At 37.1% G+C, this 17,225-nt stretch overlaps 1 protein-coding gene across 2 annotated transcripts in view; it reads left to right on the top strand.

The window, feature by feature from the left end:
- The window catches only part of DACH2 (dachshund family transcription factor 2), a 632,729-nt gene that overhangs the window by 397,120 nt on the left and 218,384 nt on the right, over positions 1–17,225 (top strand). For both annotated transcript variants that reach the window (XM_029240658.1, XM_029240659.1), the window contains one exon: positions 7,679–7,810. In XM_029240658.1, the coding sequence (XP_029096491.1) occupies positions 7,679–7,810 (132 nt within the window). The remainder of the gene's footprint in view (positions 1–7,678; positions 7,811–17,225) is intronic.

A 17,225-nucleotide genomic window follows, 5' to 3' on the forward strand; every position in this document is an offset into this window, starting at 1 on the left:
TTGCTGCTTTTAATATGTTTTCTTTGTATTTAATTTTTGACAGTTTGATTAATATGTGTCTTGGTGTGTTTTTCCTTGGATTTATCCTGTATGGAACTCTCTGTGCTTCCTGGACTTGATTAATTATTTCCTTTCCCATTTTAAGGAAGTTTTCAACTATAATCTCATCATATATTTTCTCAGTCCCTTTATTTTTCTCTTCTTCTTCTGGAACCCCTATAATTCGAATGTTGGTGTGTTTAATGTTGTCCCAGAAGTCTCTGAGACTGTCCTCAGTTCTTTTCATTCTTTTTCCTTTATTCTGCTCTGCAGTAGTTATTTCCACTATTTTATCTTCCAGGTCACTTATCCGTTCTTCTGCCTCAGTTATTCTGGTATTGATCCCATCTAGAGTGTTTTTAATTTCATTTATTTTGTTGTTCATCGTTGCTTGTTTCATCTTTAGTTCTTCTAGGTCCTTGTTAAATGTTTCTTGCATTTTCTCTATTCTATTTCCATGAATTTGGATCATCTTTACTATCATTATTCTGAATTCTTTTTCAGGTAGGCTGCCTATTTCCTCTTCATTTGTTAGGTCTGGTGGGTTTTTATCTTGCTCCTTCATCTGCTGTGTGTTTTACTGTCTTCTCATTTTGCTTATCTTACTGTGTTTGGGGTCTCCTTTTTGCAGGCTGCAGGTTCGTAGTTCCCGTTGTTTTTGGTGTTCATCCCCAGTGGCTAAAGTTGTTTCAGTGGGTTGTGTAGGCTTTCTGGTGGATGGGACTACTGCCTGTGTTCTGGTGGATGAGGCTGGATCTTGTCTTTCTGGTGGGCACGTCCACGTCTGGTAGTGTGTTTTGGGGTATCTGTGGACTTATCATGATTTTAGGCAGCCTCTCTGCTAATGGGTGAGATTGTGTTCCTCTCTTGCTAGTTGTTTGGCATAGGGTGTCCAGCACTGTAGCTTGCTTGTCGTTGAGTGAAGCTGGGTGTTGGTTTTGAGATGAAGATCTCTGAGAGATTTTTGCCATTTGATATTACGTGCAGCTTGGAGGTCTCTTGTGGACCTGTGTCCTGAAGATAGCTCTCCCACCTCAGAGGCACAGCACTGACTCCTGTCTGCAGCACTAAGTGCCTTCCATCCTCATGGCTCAGAATAAATGGGAGAAAAAGGAGAAAGAAAGAAAAAGGATAAAATAAAATAAAATAAGGTAAAATAAAATAAAGTTATTAAAAGAAAAAAGTAATTTTTAAAAATTTTTTAAAAAACTTAACAAACAAACAAAACAACACCAAAAAACGGACGGATAGAATCTTAGGACAAATGGTGAAAGCAAAGCTATACAGACAAAATGTCACACAGAAGCTTACACATGCACACTCACAAAAAGAGGAAAAGAGGAAAAAATAATAAATAGTGCTCTCAAAGTCCACCTCTTCAATTTGTGATGATTCATTGTCTATTTAGTTATTCCACAGATGCAGGGTACATCAAGTTAATTGTGGAGGTTTAATCTGCTGCTCCTGAGGCTGCTGGGAGAGATTTCCCTTTCTCTTCTTAGTTCTCACAGCTCCCAGGGGCTCAGCTTTGGATTTGGCTCCACCTCTGCATGTAGGTCACTGGAGGGCGTCTGTTCTTCGCTCAGACAGGACAGGGTTAAAGGAGCCGCTGATTCGTGGTCTCTGGCTCACTCCGGCTGGGTGGAGGGAAGGGTACGGAGTGTGGGGTGAGCCTGTGACAGCAGAGGCCGGCGTGACGTTTCCCCAGCCTGAGGTGCACCATGCTTTCTCCCAGGGAAGTTGTCCCTGGATCCTGGGACCCTGGCAGTGGCGGGCTGCACAGGCTCCCCAGCAGGGAGGTGTGGAGAGTGACCTGTGCTCGCACACAGGCTTCTTGTTGGTGGCAGCAGCAGCCTTAGCATCTCATGACCATTCACTGTTAGCCATGGCTCGCGCCCGTCTCTGGAGCTCCTTTAAGCTGCACTCTAAATCCTCTCTCCACTCTCACCAGGAAACAAAGAGGGAAGAAAATGTCTCTTGCCTCTTTGGCAGTTCCAGACTTTTTCCCAGACTCTGTCCCGGCTAGCTGTGGTGCAATAACCCCTTCAGGCTGTGTTCACGCCGCCAGTTCTCTCCCTGCACTCCGACCCCCCGTCCCGGCGGGTGAGCAGACAAGCCTTTCAGGCTGGTGAGTGCAGGTCGGCACCGATCCTCTGTGCGGGAATCTCCGCTTTTCCCTCCGCACCTGTGGCTGTGCTCTCCTCCGCGGCTCCTAAAGTCCCCCCCTCCGCCACCCGCAGTCTCTGCCCATGAAGGGGCTTCTAGTGTGTGGAAACCTTTCCTCCTTCACGGCTCTCTCCCACTGGTGCAGTTCCCGTCCCTATTCTTTTGTCTCTGTTTATTTTGCCCTACCCAGGTACGTGGGGAGTTTCTTGCCTTTTGGGAGGTCTGAGGTCTTCTGCCAGCTTTCAGTAGGTGTTCTGTAGGAGTTGTTCCATGTGTAGATGTATTTCTGGTGTATCTTTGGGGAGGAAGGTGATCTCCGTGTCTTACTCTTCTGCCATCTTCCCCCTCTTCCCTTTTTTAAAAACAGTTCTCTTTTAACATTTTATGAAACAAACAGGCAAATGGAAAATAATTTGGAAGATGTTGATATAGGTTCAATAGGATGTTTCTTTCTTGCTTTTAATCTTTTAACATTAGATATAATTGGAACATTTGAAGAGATTATTAGACTTTCAAAGACATTTTAAAATGCCTTTTATGCATTTTCAGAAACGTCTACAGGAAAATAAACAGTTGCTTGGTAACCTGGAATTTTGTTCTAAACTGCTTTTCTTTTATGGAAGGATATTATTAATGCAACACTTCGTTTTTAATTAAATGCTATTTTTAAAATATAAAACCATGTTGCAGTGAACTGACCCACTATTTCATTTAATTGTAAACCTCAAGATTTGATTACTCATAGTTCTCCTTTAGTTAATTTACTTATTCACAGTTTTGACAGAAAAGCTTTCAAACTAATATGAAGAGATAGGCACAGTATAACCAATTAGGAAACTATAAAATTGCCTTAATTTTTGTTCAATCACTGCTGCAAATCCAAATTCACATTTTTCCCCTTGTAAATTTTTCTATGCAGCATAGGTTTTTTTCCCCACTGCACTTCTAGGTTGAGGACTATAGATCACATAAACTTATAAGTCTAATGCTTGTTTACTAGTGAGAAAGGAGTCCAAGAAAAATTTTGCTTTAGAGCATGCATGGATAACATCTATACAAAACCAGAAGTATGACAAAACTATACAGTACAAAGTAAATCTAGTCAGAATTATTGCTTCATAAAGGACTGTAAAGACCACTTAGTCCAACCCTTTCATTTTTCATATTGAGTAATCTGAATCCTTGAGAAATTATATGACATGATTTTTCCCTTGTTCTGGTCAGTGACTTATAATGCCTCTCTTCAAACCCATTTAGAGAGTTTTAAAGAAATTAAAATCAAGATTAAGAAGGAGGGATTTAGTGGACAAAGCACTAAGGGTACATGTCAGGAGACATGAGTTCTCATCCTAGCTCTACTGTCTGTGTTGTATTAAGTCCCTCACTTTTCCTCTCTAGGATTCAGTTTTTCATTTGTAAAATGGAGGGGTTAGTTTAGATATTCATTAAAGTTCTTGTGACTCTTAAGAACTATTTTCACCACTCTAAGTCTGAATTTGGAGCTTGTATACTTATCAACAATAATAATAATCAATCACACACACGTGTGTGCACATGTGCATACACATGAAATTATGATATGTTGGACACTTTCATACTGTTATATTGAATTTTAGATTAGGAAGTAAATGTAAATGATCATAAAGGCTGTACATTATGACTTGGTCAATAATTATAGTGACTAGACATGAGCCAATTATGAAAGTAGGTGAACAAAACTGAAAGGTGCTGAGGTTACAGAAGTAAATGTGCAAGTATCAGAAAATGCAAAAGGTGAATATTTTCCCAGTAACACTGAGTCTCTGCCTTGACAAATTATTTTCAATCAGTTACATATATATAATTTGAACAAAATGTAAAAGTTATCATTTTCAAACTCAGTCACTGAAAAAGACAACTTTTATGCTTCTAGATGTTTATATAGATATTTACCTATAATTATAGCATTTTCATTTTTAAAGGCATGTTTCATCCTCATTAAGCTTACCATTTTCTACTGGTATAATGCGAGCTGAAATTCTGGTTCCCAAGTAAAATATAACTCAGCAGCTCCTGAATCAGCTTGTTCTTTGTATATGTTATTCCAGGGCTGCATTTTGAGAACTTGGTGCCAGGAGCTAATTTGCTGTTTGAAATCCATCATTGTTACACTGAGCCACATCCTGAGGTTAAGAGTTTAACTGAACAGGGCTTCCCTGGTGGGGCAGTGGTTGAGAGTCCACCTGCCGATGCAGGGGACGCGGGTTCATGCCCCGGTCCGGGAAGATCCCACATGCCGTGGAGCAGCTGGGCCCGTGAGCCATGGCCACTGAGCCTGCACATCCGGAGCCTGTGCTCCACAACAGGAGAGGCCACAATGGTGAGAGGCCCACGTACCACAAAAAAAAAAAAAAAGAATTTAACTGAACAGTTGAATAAAAGGATAAATTGCTAATAAAATATCAAATAAACCATAACATCTTTTCCATTGCTTTCCATGTGTTTGATTATGGTTTTCCCCAAAGACAGATATTCAGATGCTGTACTGAAGACTCAACAAATAGGATTTAAGATTTCATAAGTTTAAAGTCAATGCAATATGGACCATGAGGCAATATAAAACATGAGTTAGAGGCTAGGCCTCTAAACTTCAAATCAAATGTAAGGAGATATAAAAATATAAGTAATAATATGAGATTGTATGTGATAAGGGAATCATATCCCTTTAGAGATTTTCATTAATTCATGTTTGAACTACTTCAGTACTTAAACAAATACATCTAGATCCCATCAGGAAACTTGTGTTTTGGTCCATATTTTCCCCTAAATAACTTATCTATGACATGTCATTGTGAGACTATTTCCTCATCTTCAAAATGAAGAGATTGAACTAGATGTCTCCTAAATATCTTTGTAGTGCTATTATATTATGATTCTTTACCACCTTAAAGTTACTTTCTGAATTTGCTCACTGATTTTTTCTTCACTGATATCATACAGATATCATTTGCTTGAAAGAATGCATAGATATTAGAACTTACCACCTTTTTATGAATTAAAAATATGAGGAGACTCTTGCTCATTAATTCTTAGTGTCATTGTGTGAGACACACATTTTACCTGGAATTTCTTGTCTATATTTTGTCAACTTTTATTTTTCACAGCACAAGAACGCATACATTGTTCACAAAAATCCACTATTTATACTACTAATAATGGAACAACTAGTAATTCAATAATTATTAGAGTCAAGATCCAGTTCTGAATTGCTAGTCAGGGGAGATGATATAAATTTTGGAAACTTTTCCTGATACATTTTCATTTTGGGGGCGCTCGTCCCTAGCAGTCCTAAGCACGATCCCTTTGTTTAAATCATTGCCATCATATTTTCTGCCCAGAGTTACCCTAGGATTTTGGGCAGACCAATTTGAGTGATTGTAATTCAGTAATGCTAAATATGGCAAGAAAATCTCTGGGACTATCTAGAAAATGTGCAAATGTATACCATCATTTCAGATATTAAAGTAATTTCCTTTCAGATACTTTCTTTGCCATGATTCATAGACAAGCTAGTGTGGTGAAAACTTTGCTTCATTTTGTGTTTTCCATGTATTGTAAAAAGTGCAGAGTGGCAAAGCAGAATCTCAGTGATTCCACCAAACATAGACAGTTAGATGTTCTAGGCTGTACTTACTTCCCCTTACACCTTTGATGAGGATTCACCCTGCCCCTTAGAATCAGATTTTGCTAATAATAGTAGTTATATTTCCTTTTTCGTTTAGTTGGGGTATAGTTGCTTTACAATGTTGTGCTAGATTCTGCTACACAGCGAAGTGAACCAGCCATATGTATACACATATACCTTTCTTTTTGGATTTCCTTCCCATTTAGGTCACCACAGAGCACTGAGCAGAGTTCCCCGTGCTATACAGCGGGTCCTCATTAGTTATCTATTTTATACCTAGTGGTGTATATATGTCAATCCCAATCTCCCAATTCACCCCACCCCTCCTTAACACCCTGGTCCACATGTTTGTTCTCTACATCTATGTCTCTATTTCTGCTTTACAAGTAGGTTCATCTGTACCATTTTCATCTATACCACTCATTTGTACCATTCCACATATGTGTTTATATACAATATTTGTTTTTCTCTTTCTGGCTTACTTCACTCTGTATGACAGTCTCTAGGTCCATTCACGTCCTACAAATGACTCAATTTCGCTCCTTTTAATGGCTGAGTAATATTCCACTGTATATATGTACCACATCTTCTTTATCCATTCATCTGTTGGTGGACATTTAGGTTGCTTCCATGTTCTGGGTATTGTAAATAGTGCTGCAGTGAACATTGGGGTGTGTGTGTCTTTTTGAATTATGGTTTTCTCAGGGTATATCCCAGTAATGGGATTGCTGGGTCATATGGTAGTTCTATTTTTACTTTTTTAAGGAACCTCCACTCTTTTGCAACAACCAATACATGCCTTCTTTTCTTTGATTTGCATTTGCAGGGGAGAATGATTTCACTGAATTCTAAAATACTGTTTTAAATCTGCCAGTTTTTTTTTTTTTTTTTTTTTGGCCCATGGTACCAGTGCACCAGTAGATGGTTAGGGATTTCAATACTATTTAAAAATAATTTAGTTGAATTCACTAGACGTCTTGAAGGGCATTAGTGGAGTACAGATTGATCTATTTTTAGTACCAATTTCCGGTTATATTTCTATGGTTTTGCTGGATATAGACTTCCTAGGAGGAAGAATTTCAAACTTATGCACTCATATTTTATCTTTGGGTTTTTTATTCCTACCTCTTTGTACCATTATATAGAGTTTTAAAAATTGCCTTATATTAATACAAAAGAATGTAATTATACTACAAGGGCTGGCACACTTTCAGAGGTGGCCTGCCATGTTTTCATTTATTTGGTCCCTCAGTATATAAGAAGGAGGTCAGTAAAAGGGTATAAAGACAACTTTGTGTTTCCTCCCCTTAATTCTTCTTTCTAAGGTAACTCTCATAAGGAAGGTAGCCCATTCTTTAGTAGAAGTGCTAGCAAGGATATTCACTAGAAAGTTGTTCCTTCTAGCATTTCAGAGTGCTTCCTCCGACAATGTTGTTTTAGATGGATTTTAGTGCATGGTGAGCTCTGTCTAAAACAACTGTCCAGAGCTCTTAATAGACACCAGAACACATTAGCAAGAGTTTTGAAATTTCTCAGACAATTTTCACATTATGCTGTTTGTTTTCTCTGTGCTGTTTTCAATTGGGAATCAGACCCATATTTAATGCTTTTTCAGATGTTCAAACTGTCCATTGTAAGAAGTTATTACAGGAGTTGAAAATTACTTTGTTAAAGAATATTATTCATAAATTAGACTTGGGCTTACTTTTGGCTTGTGCTGTGCAGCATAGGCCTGTTAAAGAAATGTATCCAGTCTTCAATTACATTAAGAAATGGCCCCTGTTTTAAAAGGAATGGTTATGGTTTTAGGTATAACAGCTGCAACAATGGCTGAGGCGATGAAGCTGCAGAAGATGAAGCTTATGGCTATGAACACTCTTCAGGGAAATGGAAGCCAAAATGGGACTGAATCAGAGCCTGATGATCTTAATTCTAATACAGGTGAGTGTCTTCAGGAATCCAAAGCAGGTGACTCTCATTGCTTTATTCTGGGAAGGGAGAGAGGAGGGCTGAGGGGAGAGGAAAGAATAATATGTATACTTTGATTATCAGCAGTTAGTACAAAAGGAGGCTTAACCCTACCTCTAACTTTTACATTGAAATTAGAAAACTATTATGGGTCAGAATCCCATTTCAGGAAACATTGATTTATCTCCATTGTTTTGTTGTGGTGGGGTTAAATTCTATTTTTTATAGTGCTAACTATTGCACCTTTTGATTGCTAAAAGCTGCCTCCTTCAATTTCACCTCAGCCTTCTTAATTTTTCTCTAAATAATTTGCCACTGAAATGCAGTTCTGAGAATCCACCTTTGCTTCAAACTGGAGTACCACCTCCTTAGATAAGTGAGGGTGCTGGGAGACTTGAGGAATTATTGGCAGGGGCTAAAGATGTAGAACAAGAAGAAACAAAGAAAAAGAGATGGAAAAAGGGGAGGAAAGAGAAAGATGCCTGTGGAATGGAATGTCCCCTCCTTTCTTAGTAACTGTTTTTTTTCCTTGACCCTGTGATAACTGTACCTTGACTTGATCATAAGATCACCCCTGAGATCTCTTTTGGAAGTAAGTGGGATTATAACTATCAACATACATGAATGGATAAATAAATAAATAAAATATAATTTTAGTGGGGAATAATAAGGGGCAACCTAGGATGGTCTTAGGAGCCACAGGCTTCCAATCTGCGTTTGCAGTTAAATTCAATATAATGTGATAGGTAGATAAGTAGCAGCCTTTTCTCTCTTCTTTTCAGCTTCTAGAATTTCAAGCATGGTAAGTCTTTATTTTGGAGGGAAAAGGAGAGAGGAATTAAAGAGGGATATTATTGAGTTAAATCAGTATGATAGACTCATTTAAAGCTGAAGTTTTCGTGGTGAATTATAGAGTGAGAATGGTCTTCAACCAGTGCTCACAATGGGGAATAAATGGAAACATGCTCAGTTTTACATTGTATAAGTTTGAGGTGTACAAAGTGTTGATTTGATACACTTATACATTACAATATGATTATCACAACCATGTTAACTAACACCTCTATCATGTCATAATTATCATTTCTTTTGTGTAGTGAGAAATTTTAAGATTGTATCTCTTAGCAACTTTCAAGTATTTAATGGAGTATCATTAACGCTAATAACAATGTTGTACATTACATCCCCCAAATTTATTCATCTTCTATCTCTCATGTTAACTCATTTATTTCTTACCAAATTTTTGGAAAAAAGGGAAATTTTAATATTCCAATTTTTTCAGATTGGGAAACAGAGGAACAGAGTGTTTTGGCTTTGCCCATAATCGCAAAGCTAGTAAGTGGCAGAGCTAAATTTCAATCCCATATATGGTTAAGTCCAAAATGTTTAATCTTTTCACATTCTTCCTCCACTTCAATGTTGTTTTGCAACAGGAATTTTTTTTAATTTATGTTCATTTTTGGCTGTGTTGTGTCTTCATTGTTATGCATGGACTTTCTCTAGTTGTGGTGAGCAGGGACTACTCTTCAGTGCGGTGTGCAGGTTTCTCATTGTGGTGTCTTCTCTTGTTGTGTAGCACCAGCTCTAGGCATGTGGGCTTCAGTAGTTGTGGCACCCTGGCTCAGTAGTTGTGGCTCATGGGCTCTAGAGCATAGACTCAGTAGTTGTGGCACATGGTCTTAGTTGCTCCACAGCAGGTGGGATCTTCCTGGACCAGGGCTCGAACCCATGTCCCCTGCATTGGCATGAGGATTCTTAACGACTGGGCCACCAGGGAAACCCAGGAATTTTATTTTATTTAACCTCTGGAATAAAGTTGTTTTTACGATGAGGATACAGTAATAAACTTATGATCAATTTCCTAGTCTTAACGCCTCTCTTAACTGATACTGGCTTTAAAATTTTTTGGTGTCTCGGAAGTGACCAACATTTTACAGGAAGCCACTTGCAAATAAAAAGAATTTTTTTACCAATAAAAATTAGTAGGATCTCAAGGAATAACTTCTGTCATGTTTTTCTCAGGTATACCAGTTTCTGAAAAAGACTTTCTATAAAACTTCTATGTTGTCCCTTTATAACAAGACAACAAAAAATATTTTGAGAGCTATACTGGTTACCTAATTTCTAACTTAGTAAATGGTTAATTTTCCTGGTTAACTGTAAGCTGACTTAACTCCAGGTATCCATCTTTGTGAAAAAAGAAAGTAGTAAGTTTCCATCTACGTATGTTATACTTGATGTTGTAGAAATGGAATTAGAGTAGTCACTGTGCTTGACTTTAAATGTAAATGGATTAAACTCACCAATTAAAATGCACTGAATGGATGAATGGATAAAAAAATAAGATCCAGCAATATGATTTGGTCGAAAGTGAAGTGATGGAAAAAGATATACCATGCAAATGGTAACCAAAATAAAGTGAAAGTGGCTATAGTTATATCAGAAAAAATGGACTTTAAGTCTTAAACTATTTTTAGAAATGAAGGTCATTATATAATTATAAAAGGGTCAATTCAATAGGAAGATATAACATTTATAAATATATGTGTACCCAGTAGCAGAACACTTAAATGTATAAAGAAAACATTGACAGATCTGAAGGCAGAAATTGACAGCAATACAATAATAGTAGGGGAATTCAATATCCCACTTACAATAATGGACACAACATCCAGACAGAAAAGCAATAAAGAAAAATCTTACTTGAACAACACTATAAACCAAATGGACATAACAGAAACTTACAGAAATTTCTACCTAACAGCAGAAGAATACACATTCTTTTCAAGCACACATAGAACATTTTTCTGGGTATATCCCATGTTAGGTCACAAACCAAGTCTTGACAAATTTATGGAGATTAAAATTATACCAAGTATCTTTTCCAACCACAGTGAAATAAAACTAGAAATCAATGACAGCAAGAAAATGGAAAAATTTATAAATATGTGGAAAATAAGCAATACTCTCTTGAGCAACCATTGAGGAAAATCAAGAGAGGAAATCAAAAGAACATTTAAAAAGTATCTGGAGAGAAATAAAAATGAAAATAAAACATACTGAAACTATGGAATGCAGCAATAGTAGTACTAAGAGGGAAGTTTATATTTTAAATTACAAAGTATCAAATAAACAATCTAATTTTACACCTCAAGGAACTAGAAAAAGAACAAACCAAGTCAAAAGTTAGCAGAAGGGGGCTTCCCTGGTGGCGCAGTGGTTGAGAGTCCGCCTGCTGATGCAGGGGACACGGGTTCGTGTCCCAGTCCGGGAGGATCCCACATGCCGCAGAGCAGCTGGGCCTGTGAGCCATGGCCGCTGAGCCTGTGCGTCCGGAGCCTGTGCTCCACAACGGGAGAGGCCACGACAGTGAGAGGCCCGCATACCGCAAAAAAAAAAAAAAGAAAAAAGTTAGCAGAAGGAAATAATAAATAAATTTAAATAAATAAATAAATAATAAATCAAGTGGAGGATTAGAAAGCAATAGAAAAAAAATCAACACAACTAAGGTTGGTTTTTTTTGAAAAGATAAAATCAACAAAACCTTAATTAAACAAAGATAAAAGAGAAGACTTAGATAAATAAAATCGGGAATAAAAGAGCAGGCATTTAAATGGTACCTCAGTAATATAAAGGATCACACAGGACTAATAAGCACAATTATACATGAACAGACTGGATAACCTAGAGGAAGCTGATAAATTCCTAGAAATATACAAACTCCAAACTACCAAAACTCAATCAAGAAGAAATAGAAACATGGATAAATCAATTACTATTAACAAAGTTGAATCAGTAATCAAAAACCTCCCAACCAAAAAAACAAAAACAAGAAACAAAAAAGCCACCACCACCACCACCAACAACCCAGCTCCAGATGGTTTCTCTGTTGAATTTTACCAATGTCTAAAAAATTAACTCCAATCTTTTTCAAACTCTTCCAAAAATTGAATGGGAGGGAGTACTCCCAAACTCATTTTACAAGCCCAGCATTACACTGATAATAATTCCAGATAAAGACGCTACAAGAAAAAAATTAAAGGTCAATATTACTGATGAGTATAGAGGCATAAATTCTCAATAAAATACTAGCAAACCAATTTTAACAGCACATTAAAAGGATCATACACCATGACCAAGAGGGATTTATCCCTGGGATGCAATGTTGGTTTAACATATGCAAATAATCAGTGTGATACAAAAAAATTAAATGAAAGAATAAAACCACACGATTATCTTAATGGGCAAAGAAAAAGCACTTGACAAAGTTCAACATACATTTATGATTAAAACTCAACAAAAAGGTGTAAAAGAAAATTAACTCACAGCTTATAGACCATATATGAAAAGCCCACAGCTAACATCATAATCAATGGAGAAAAACATAAAGCTTTCCCTTTGTACCTTTCTGGTACAAAACAAGGATGCCCACTCTCAACACCTGCTCAACATATTACTGGAAGTCCTAGCCAGAGCAATTAGGTAAGTAAAAAGAATAAAAAGCACCCAAATCTGAAAGGAAGAAGTAAAGTTATTTCTATTTGCAGATGGCCTGATCATATATGTAGAAAACTCAACAATGACAATAAAACAATTAGAACTAAAAAATGAATTCAGTAAAGATGCAGTATACAAAATCAGTATACAATATGTTAAGATGGCAGAGTAGGAGGACACTGAGCTCACTTGCCCTCACGAGCACATCAAAAATACAACTACATGGGGAGCAGCTCTTTCTGAATATAAGCTGGAGATTGGCAGAATGGCTTTTCTGCAACCAGGGCTGTAAAGAGAGATCCATGCAGAGTCTGGCAGGAAGGGAGGAGAAGTGATCTGGTTGGGTCCCACATCCCTAGCTGAGGACCCAGAAAAGGAGGAGGATATCATGGGCTCTGGGATCCTCTCTGGGGAGTGAAGGGTATGAGCCACATATTAGGCACCCCAACCATGGGGTCTGACAAAGGAAGATGAGCTCCCTTAGCTTGTTTGAAAACCAGTGAGGCTTACTGGAGATCTATAAGAAACCAAGACTGCTCTTGAAGAGCCCATGCACAAGCTTGCTTACTCCTGGTCACAGTGTGATGACAACAGATTGAAAAGTGCCTGAGGCTCTGGCTGGCTTGCAGGACAACCCCAGTATGCCCGAGCCTGCACCAGGCTCTTACTCCAGTTTCTCTTGCCATTACTAATGAGAGAGTGCACACTTGGAAGGAATGACGCTGGCTTGGACCCTGGCCCTGTCTCTGACAAGGGTGGAAGCAGCCATTGCTAGCAAGTGTGTCTTTGCCCCTTTGGTGGGGAAGAAAATTGGTTCCAGGGTGGAGACCGCCATTCCCAGTGGACTGAAACCATCTCAGTAATGTGGCACCAAAACCTCTGATTCCAACCCAGTCTCTATCTAACGTGCACATGGTGAGGAAAAAGTTAAGCCAGCACAGAAGTGCAGCACCAAGCCCTCAGGCCCCAGTCATCACCCCAATCTAGAAAGAGACTAACAACAAAACCTGGAGACAAAAAATTCTACCTCAGAGCTCATGCTACAGGCCCCTTTGTCCCTGCCACAGCCCCAGCCCTTAAAGTGGTAATGGCCACTGAGCCTAGGAGAAGCCCTGGCTCACACCTGGCTCTGGCTCTAGCCTCTCCAAATCCAGTCTTACCAACCAAGGTGGTGGCTGGACATCCAAGGGGAAGACAAAGCCTGTGCTCACTTCAGATCCAGCTCTCTGACCAAAGCCACAGGGCACACACAGACTGCATAGGGGTGCTCCCAAACAAGGACATGCCTTCAAGATCAGGATAGGTACTGTTTCACATAATTTCATAGAGACACAGAAAGTTAAACAAAATAAGACATAGGAATATGTTTCAAATGAAAGAAAAAGAAAAAAACCTGAAAAACTCTAATGAAACAGAGATAATTTACCTGATAAATAGTTCAAAGCAACAGTAATAAGAATACTAACTGAACTTGAGAAAAGAATAGATGAACACAGTGAGAATTTTAACAAAGAACTAGAAAATATTAAAAAATAACCAGTCAGAGCTGAAGAATACAATAACTGAAATAAAAAATACACTAGAAGGAAGTAATAATAGATTAGGTGATACAGAAGAAGACATAAGTGATCTGGAAGATAGAATAACAGAAATCACCCAATCAGAAGGGCAAAAAGAAAAACAAATTTTAAAGTATAAGGATTGTTTAAGGGACCTTTGGGGTAACATCAAGAGTACTAATATTCACATTATAGGGGTTCCAGAAGGAAAAGAGAGAGTGAAAGGGGTTGGAAATATATTTCATTAAATTATGGCTGAAAATTTCCCACATCTGAAGAAGGAAACAGATATCCAGCTACGGGAAGCTCAGAGTTCTCAAACAAGATGACCCCAAAGAGACCCACAGCAAGACATATCATAATTAAAATGGCAGAAGTTAGATAAAGAGAGAATAGTAAAGGCAGCAAGAGAAAAACAGAGTCACATACAAGGGAACTCCTATAAGTCTATCAACTGATTTTTCAGCAGAAACTTTGCAGGCCAAAAGGGAGTGACATGATATAGTTAAAGTGCTGAAAAGGAAAAAAATTCAACCTAGGACACTCTATCCAGGAAGGTTATCATTCAGAATTGAAGGAAACCTAAAGAACTTCTCCAACAACCAAAAACTAAAAGAGCTAATCAATACTAAACCAACCTTATAAGAAGTATTAAAGGGTCTTCTTTAGGAGAAAATGTAAGGGCTACAGTATGAAACAAGAAATTATAGGAAAGGAAAAATCCCACAGGTCAAGGCAAATATATAGTGAAGGCTGTGAATCAACAACTTAAATAAGCTAGTGCAAAGGTTAAAAGACAAAAGTTTTAAAATTGATTAACAGTTAAGGGATAGGCATGAATATGTAAAATATGACATCAAAAACACAAAAGTGGATGGGGGAGCAAAAAATATAGCTCTTCTAGAATGTGTTTGAACAGAAATATCAGATTAAATGAGTAAATATAGTTAGAGGTCAATGTATATGACCTCCATGGTAACCACAAATCAAAAGCCTACAATAGATACACAAAAACTACAGAGAAAGGAACACAAGCATCACACTAAAGGAAATCATCAAACTACAAAGGAAGAGACTAAAAGAAGAAGAAAAGAACAGAGAAGAACTACAAAAATGACCAGAAAACAAGTTTAAAAAATGGCAATAACTACATGTCTATCAGTAGTCACTTTATATGTCAATGGACTAATTGCTCCAATCAAAAGACACAGGGTGGCTGATTGGATAAACAAAACAAGATCCATCTATATGCTGCCTAAAACAGACTCATTTCAGAGGTAAAGACATGCACAAACTGAAAGTGAGGGGGTGGAAAAAGATATTCCATGCCAATGGAAATGAAAAGAAAGCTGGGGTAGCAATATGCATATCAGACAAAGTAAACTTTAAAACATAGTCTATAGCAAAAGACAAAGAATTGCATTAGTAATGATACATATATCAATACAAGAAGAGGATATAACATTCATAAACATATATGTACCTAATATAGGAGCACCTAAATATACAAAGGAAATATTAACAGAAATAAAGGGAGAAGTTGACAATAACACAATAATAGTCAGGGACTTTAACACCCCACTGGTATCAGTGGACAAATCATCCTGACAGAAAATCAGTAAGTCAACAGTGACCTTAAATGAAACATTTGATCAGTTGGACTTAATAGATTTCTTTGGGACATTCCATCCAAAACCAACAGTATACATATTATTTTAAAGAGCACATTAAACATTCTCCAGAATAGATCACATGATAGGTCACAAAACAAGTCTCAACAAATGTAAGATCATAGAAATTATATCAAGCATCTTTTCTGACAACAACAGTATGAAATATAAATCAATTAGAGGGAGAAAAATGGGAAAAACACAAACAAGTGGAGTCTAAACAATATGCTACTAAAAAATACAATGTGCCAATGAAGAAATCAAAGAGGAAATCAGAATATACCTTGAGACAAATGAAAATGAAAGCATAGCTTTTTGAAGTCTATGGGGTGTACAAAAGCAGTTGTAAGAGGGAAGCTTATAGCAATATAGGCCTACTTAAGGAAACAAAAAGCTCAAAACAAAAAACAAGCTAACCTACCACCTAAAGACATTAGAAAAAGAAAAACAAAGCCCAAATTCAACAGAAGAAAGGAAATAATAAAGATCACAGAGGAAATAAATAAAATAGAGTCCAAGAAAACAACAGAAAAGGGGAAGTTTTTTGAAATGATAAAATTGGTAAGTGTTTAGACTCATTAAGAAAAAAAATTGAGAGAACACTAATAAACAAAATAGGACATGAAGGAGGAGAAATAGCACAGAGATACAGACAATCAGAAGATGATACTATGAGAAATTACATGCCAACAAACTGGACAATTTAGAAGAAACAATAAATTCCTAGAAACATACAAACTTCCAAGCTTGAATGAGGAAGAAATTGAAAATCTAACAGACAATTATTAGTACTGAACCTGAATCCATAATTAAAAAACTGCTAACATACAAAAGTCCAAGACTGGACAGATTCACAGGGGAATTCTACAGATCATATAAAAAGGGTTAATACCTATCCTTAAACTATTCCAAAAAATGAAGAGAAGGGAACACTCCTAAATTCATTCTATGAGACCACCATTACCCTGATACCAAATCAGAAATAGACACTATAAAAAAAAAGAGAGAAAGAATTACAGACCAATATTTCAGACTACTGTAGATGCAAAAACTCTTAACAATATACTAGAAAACTGAATTCCACCATATATTGAAAGCATCATACACTGTGATAAAATAGAATTTATTCCAGAGATGCAAGCATGGTACAATATCCACAGATCAATCAATGTGATACACCACATTAACAAAACGAAGGCTAAAAGTCATATGATCATCTCATCAGATGCAGAAAAGCATTTGGCAATATTCAACATCCATTCATGATTAAAACTCTCAATAAAGTTGGTATAGAGGGGACATATCTCAACATATTAAAGGCCATTAATGAAAAACTCATAGCTAACATCATATTTAATTGTGAAAAGCTGAAAGCTTTTCATCTAAAATCAGGAAAAATAGGAGGATGACCACTATCACCACTTCTATTTAACATAATAGTATAAGTCCTAGCCACAGCAATCAGGCAAAAAAAAGAGAAATAAAATTCATCCAAATTAGAAGGATGGAAGTAAAACTGTCACTATTTGCAGATGACATGATACTTTACACAGAATACCCTAAAGTCTATACCAAAAAGCTAGTAGAACTAATAATTGAATTCATTATAGTTGCAGGATACATAATATACAGAAAATTGTTACTTTTCTATGCACTAATAAT

Source organism: Monodon monoceros, unplaced genomic scaffold (assembly GCF_005190385.1).
Source record: "Monodon monoceros isolate NGI ecotype Baffin Bay Population unplaced genomic scaffold, NGI_Narwhal_1 Super_Scaffold_22, whole genome shotgun sequence".
Classification (NCBI taxonomy): domain Eukaryota; kingdom Metazoa; phylum Chordata; class Mammalia; order Artiodactyla; family Monodontidae; genus Monodon; species Monodon monoceros.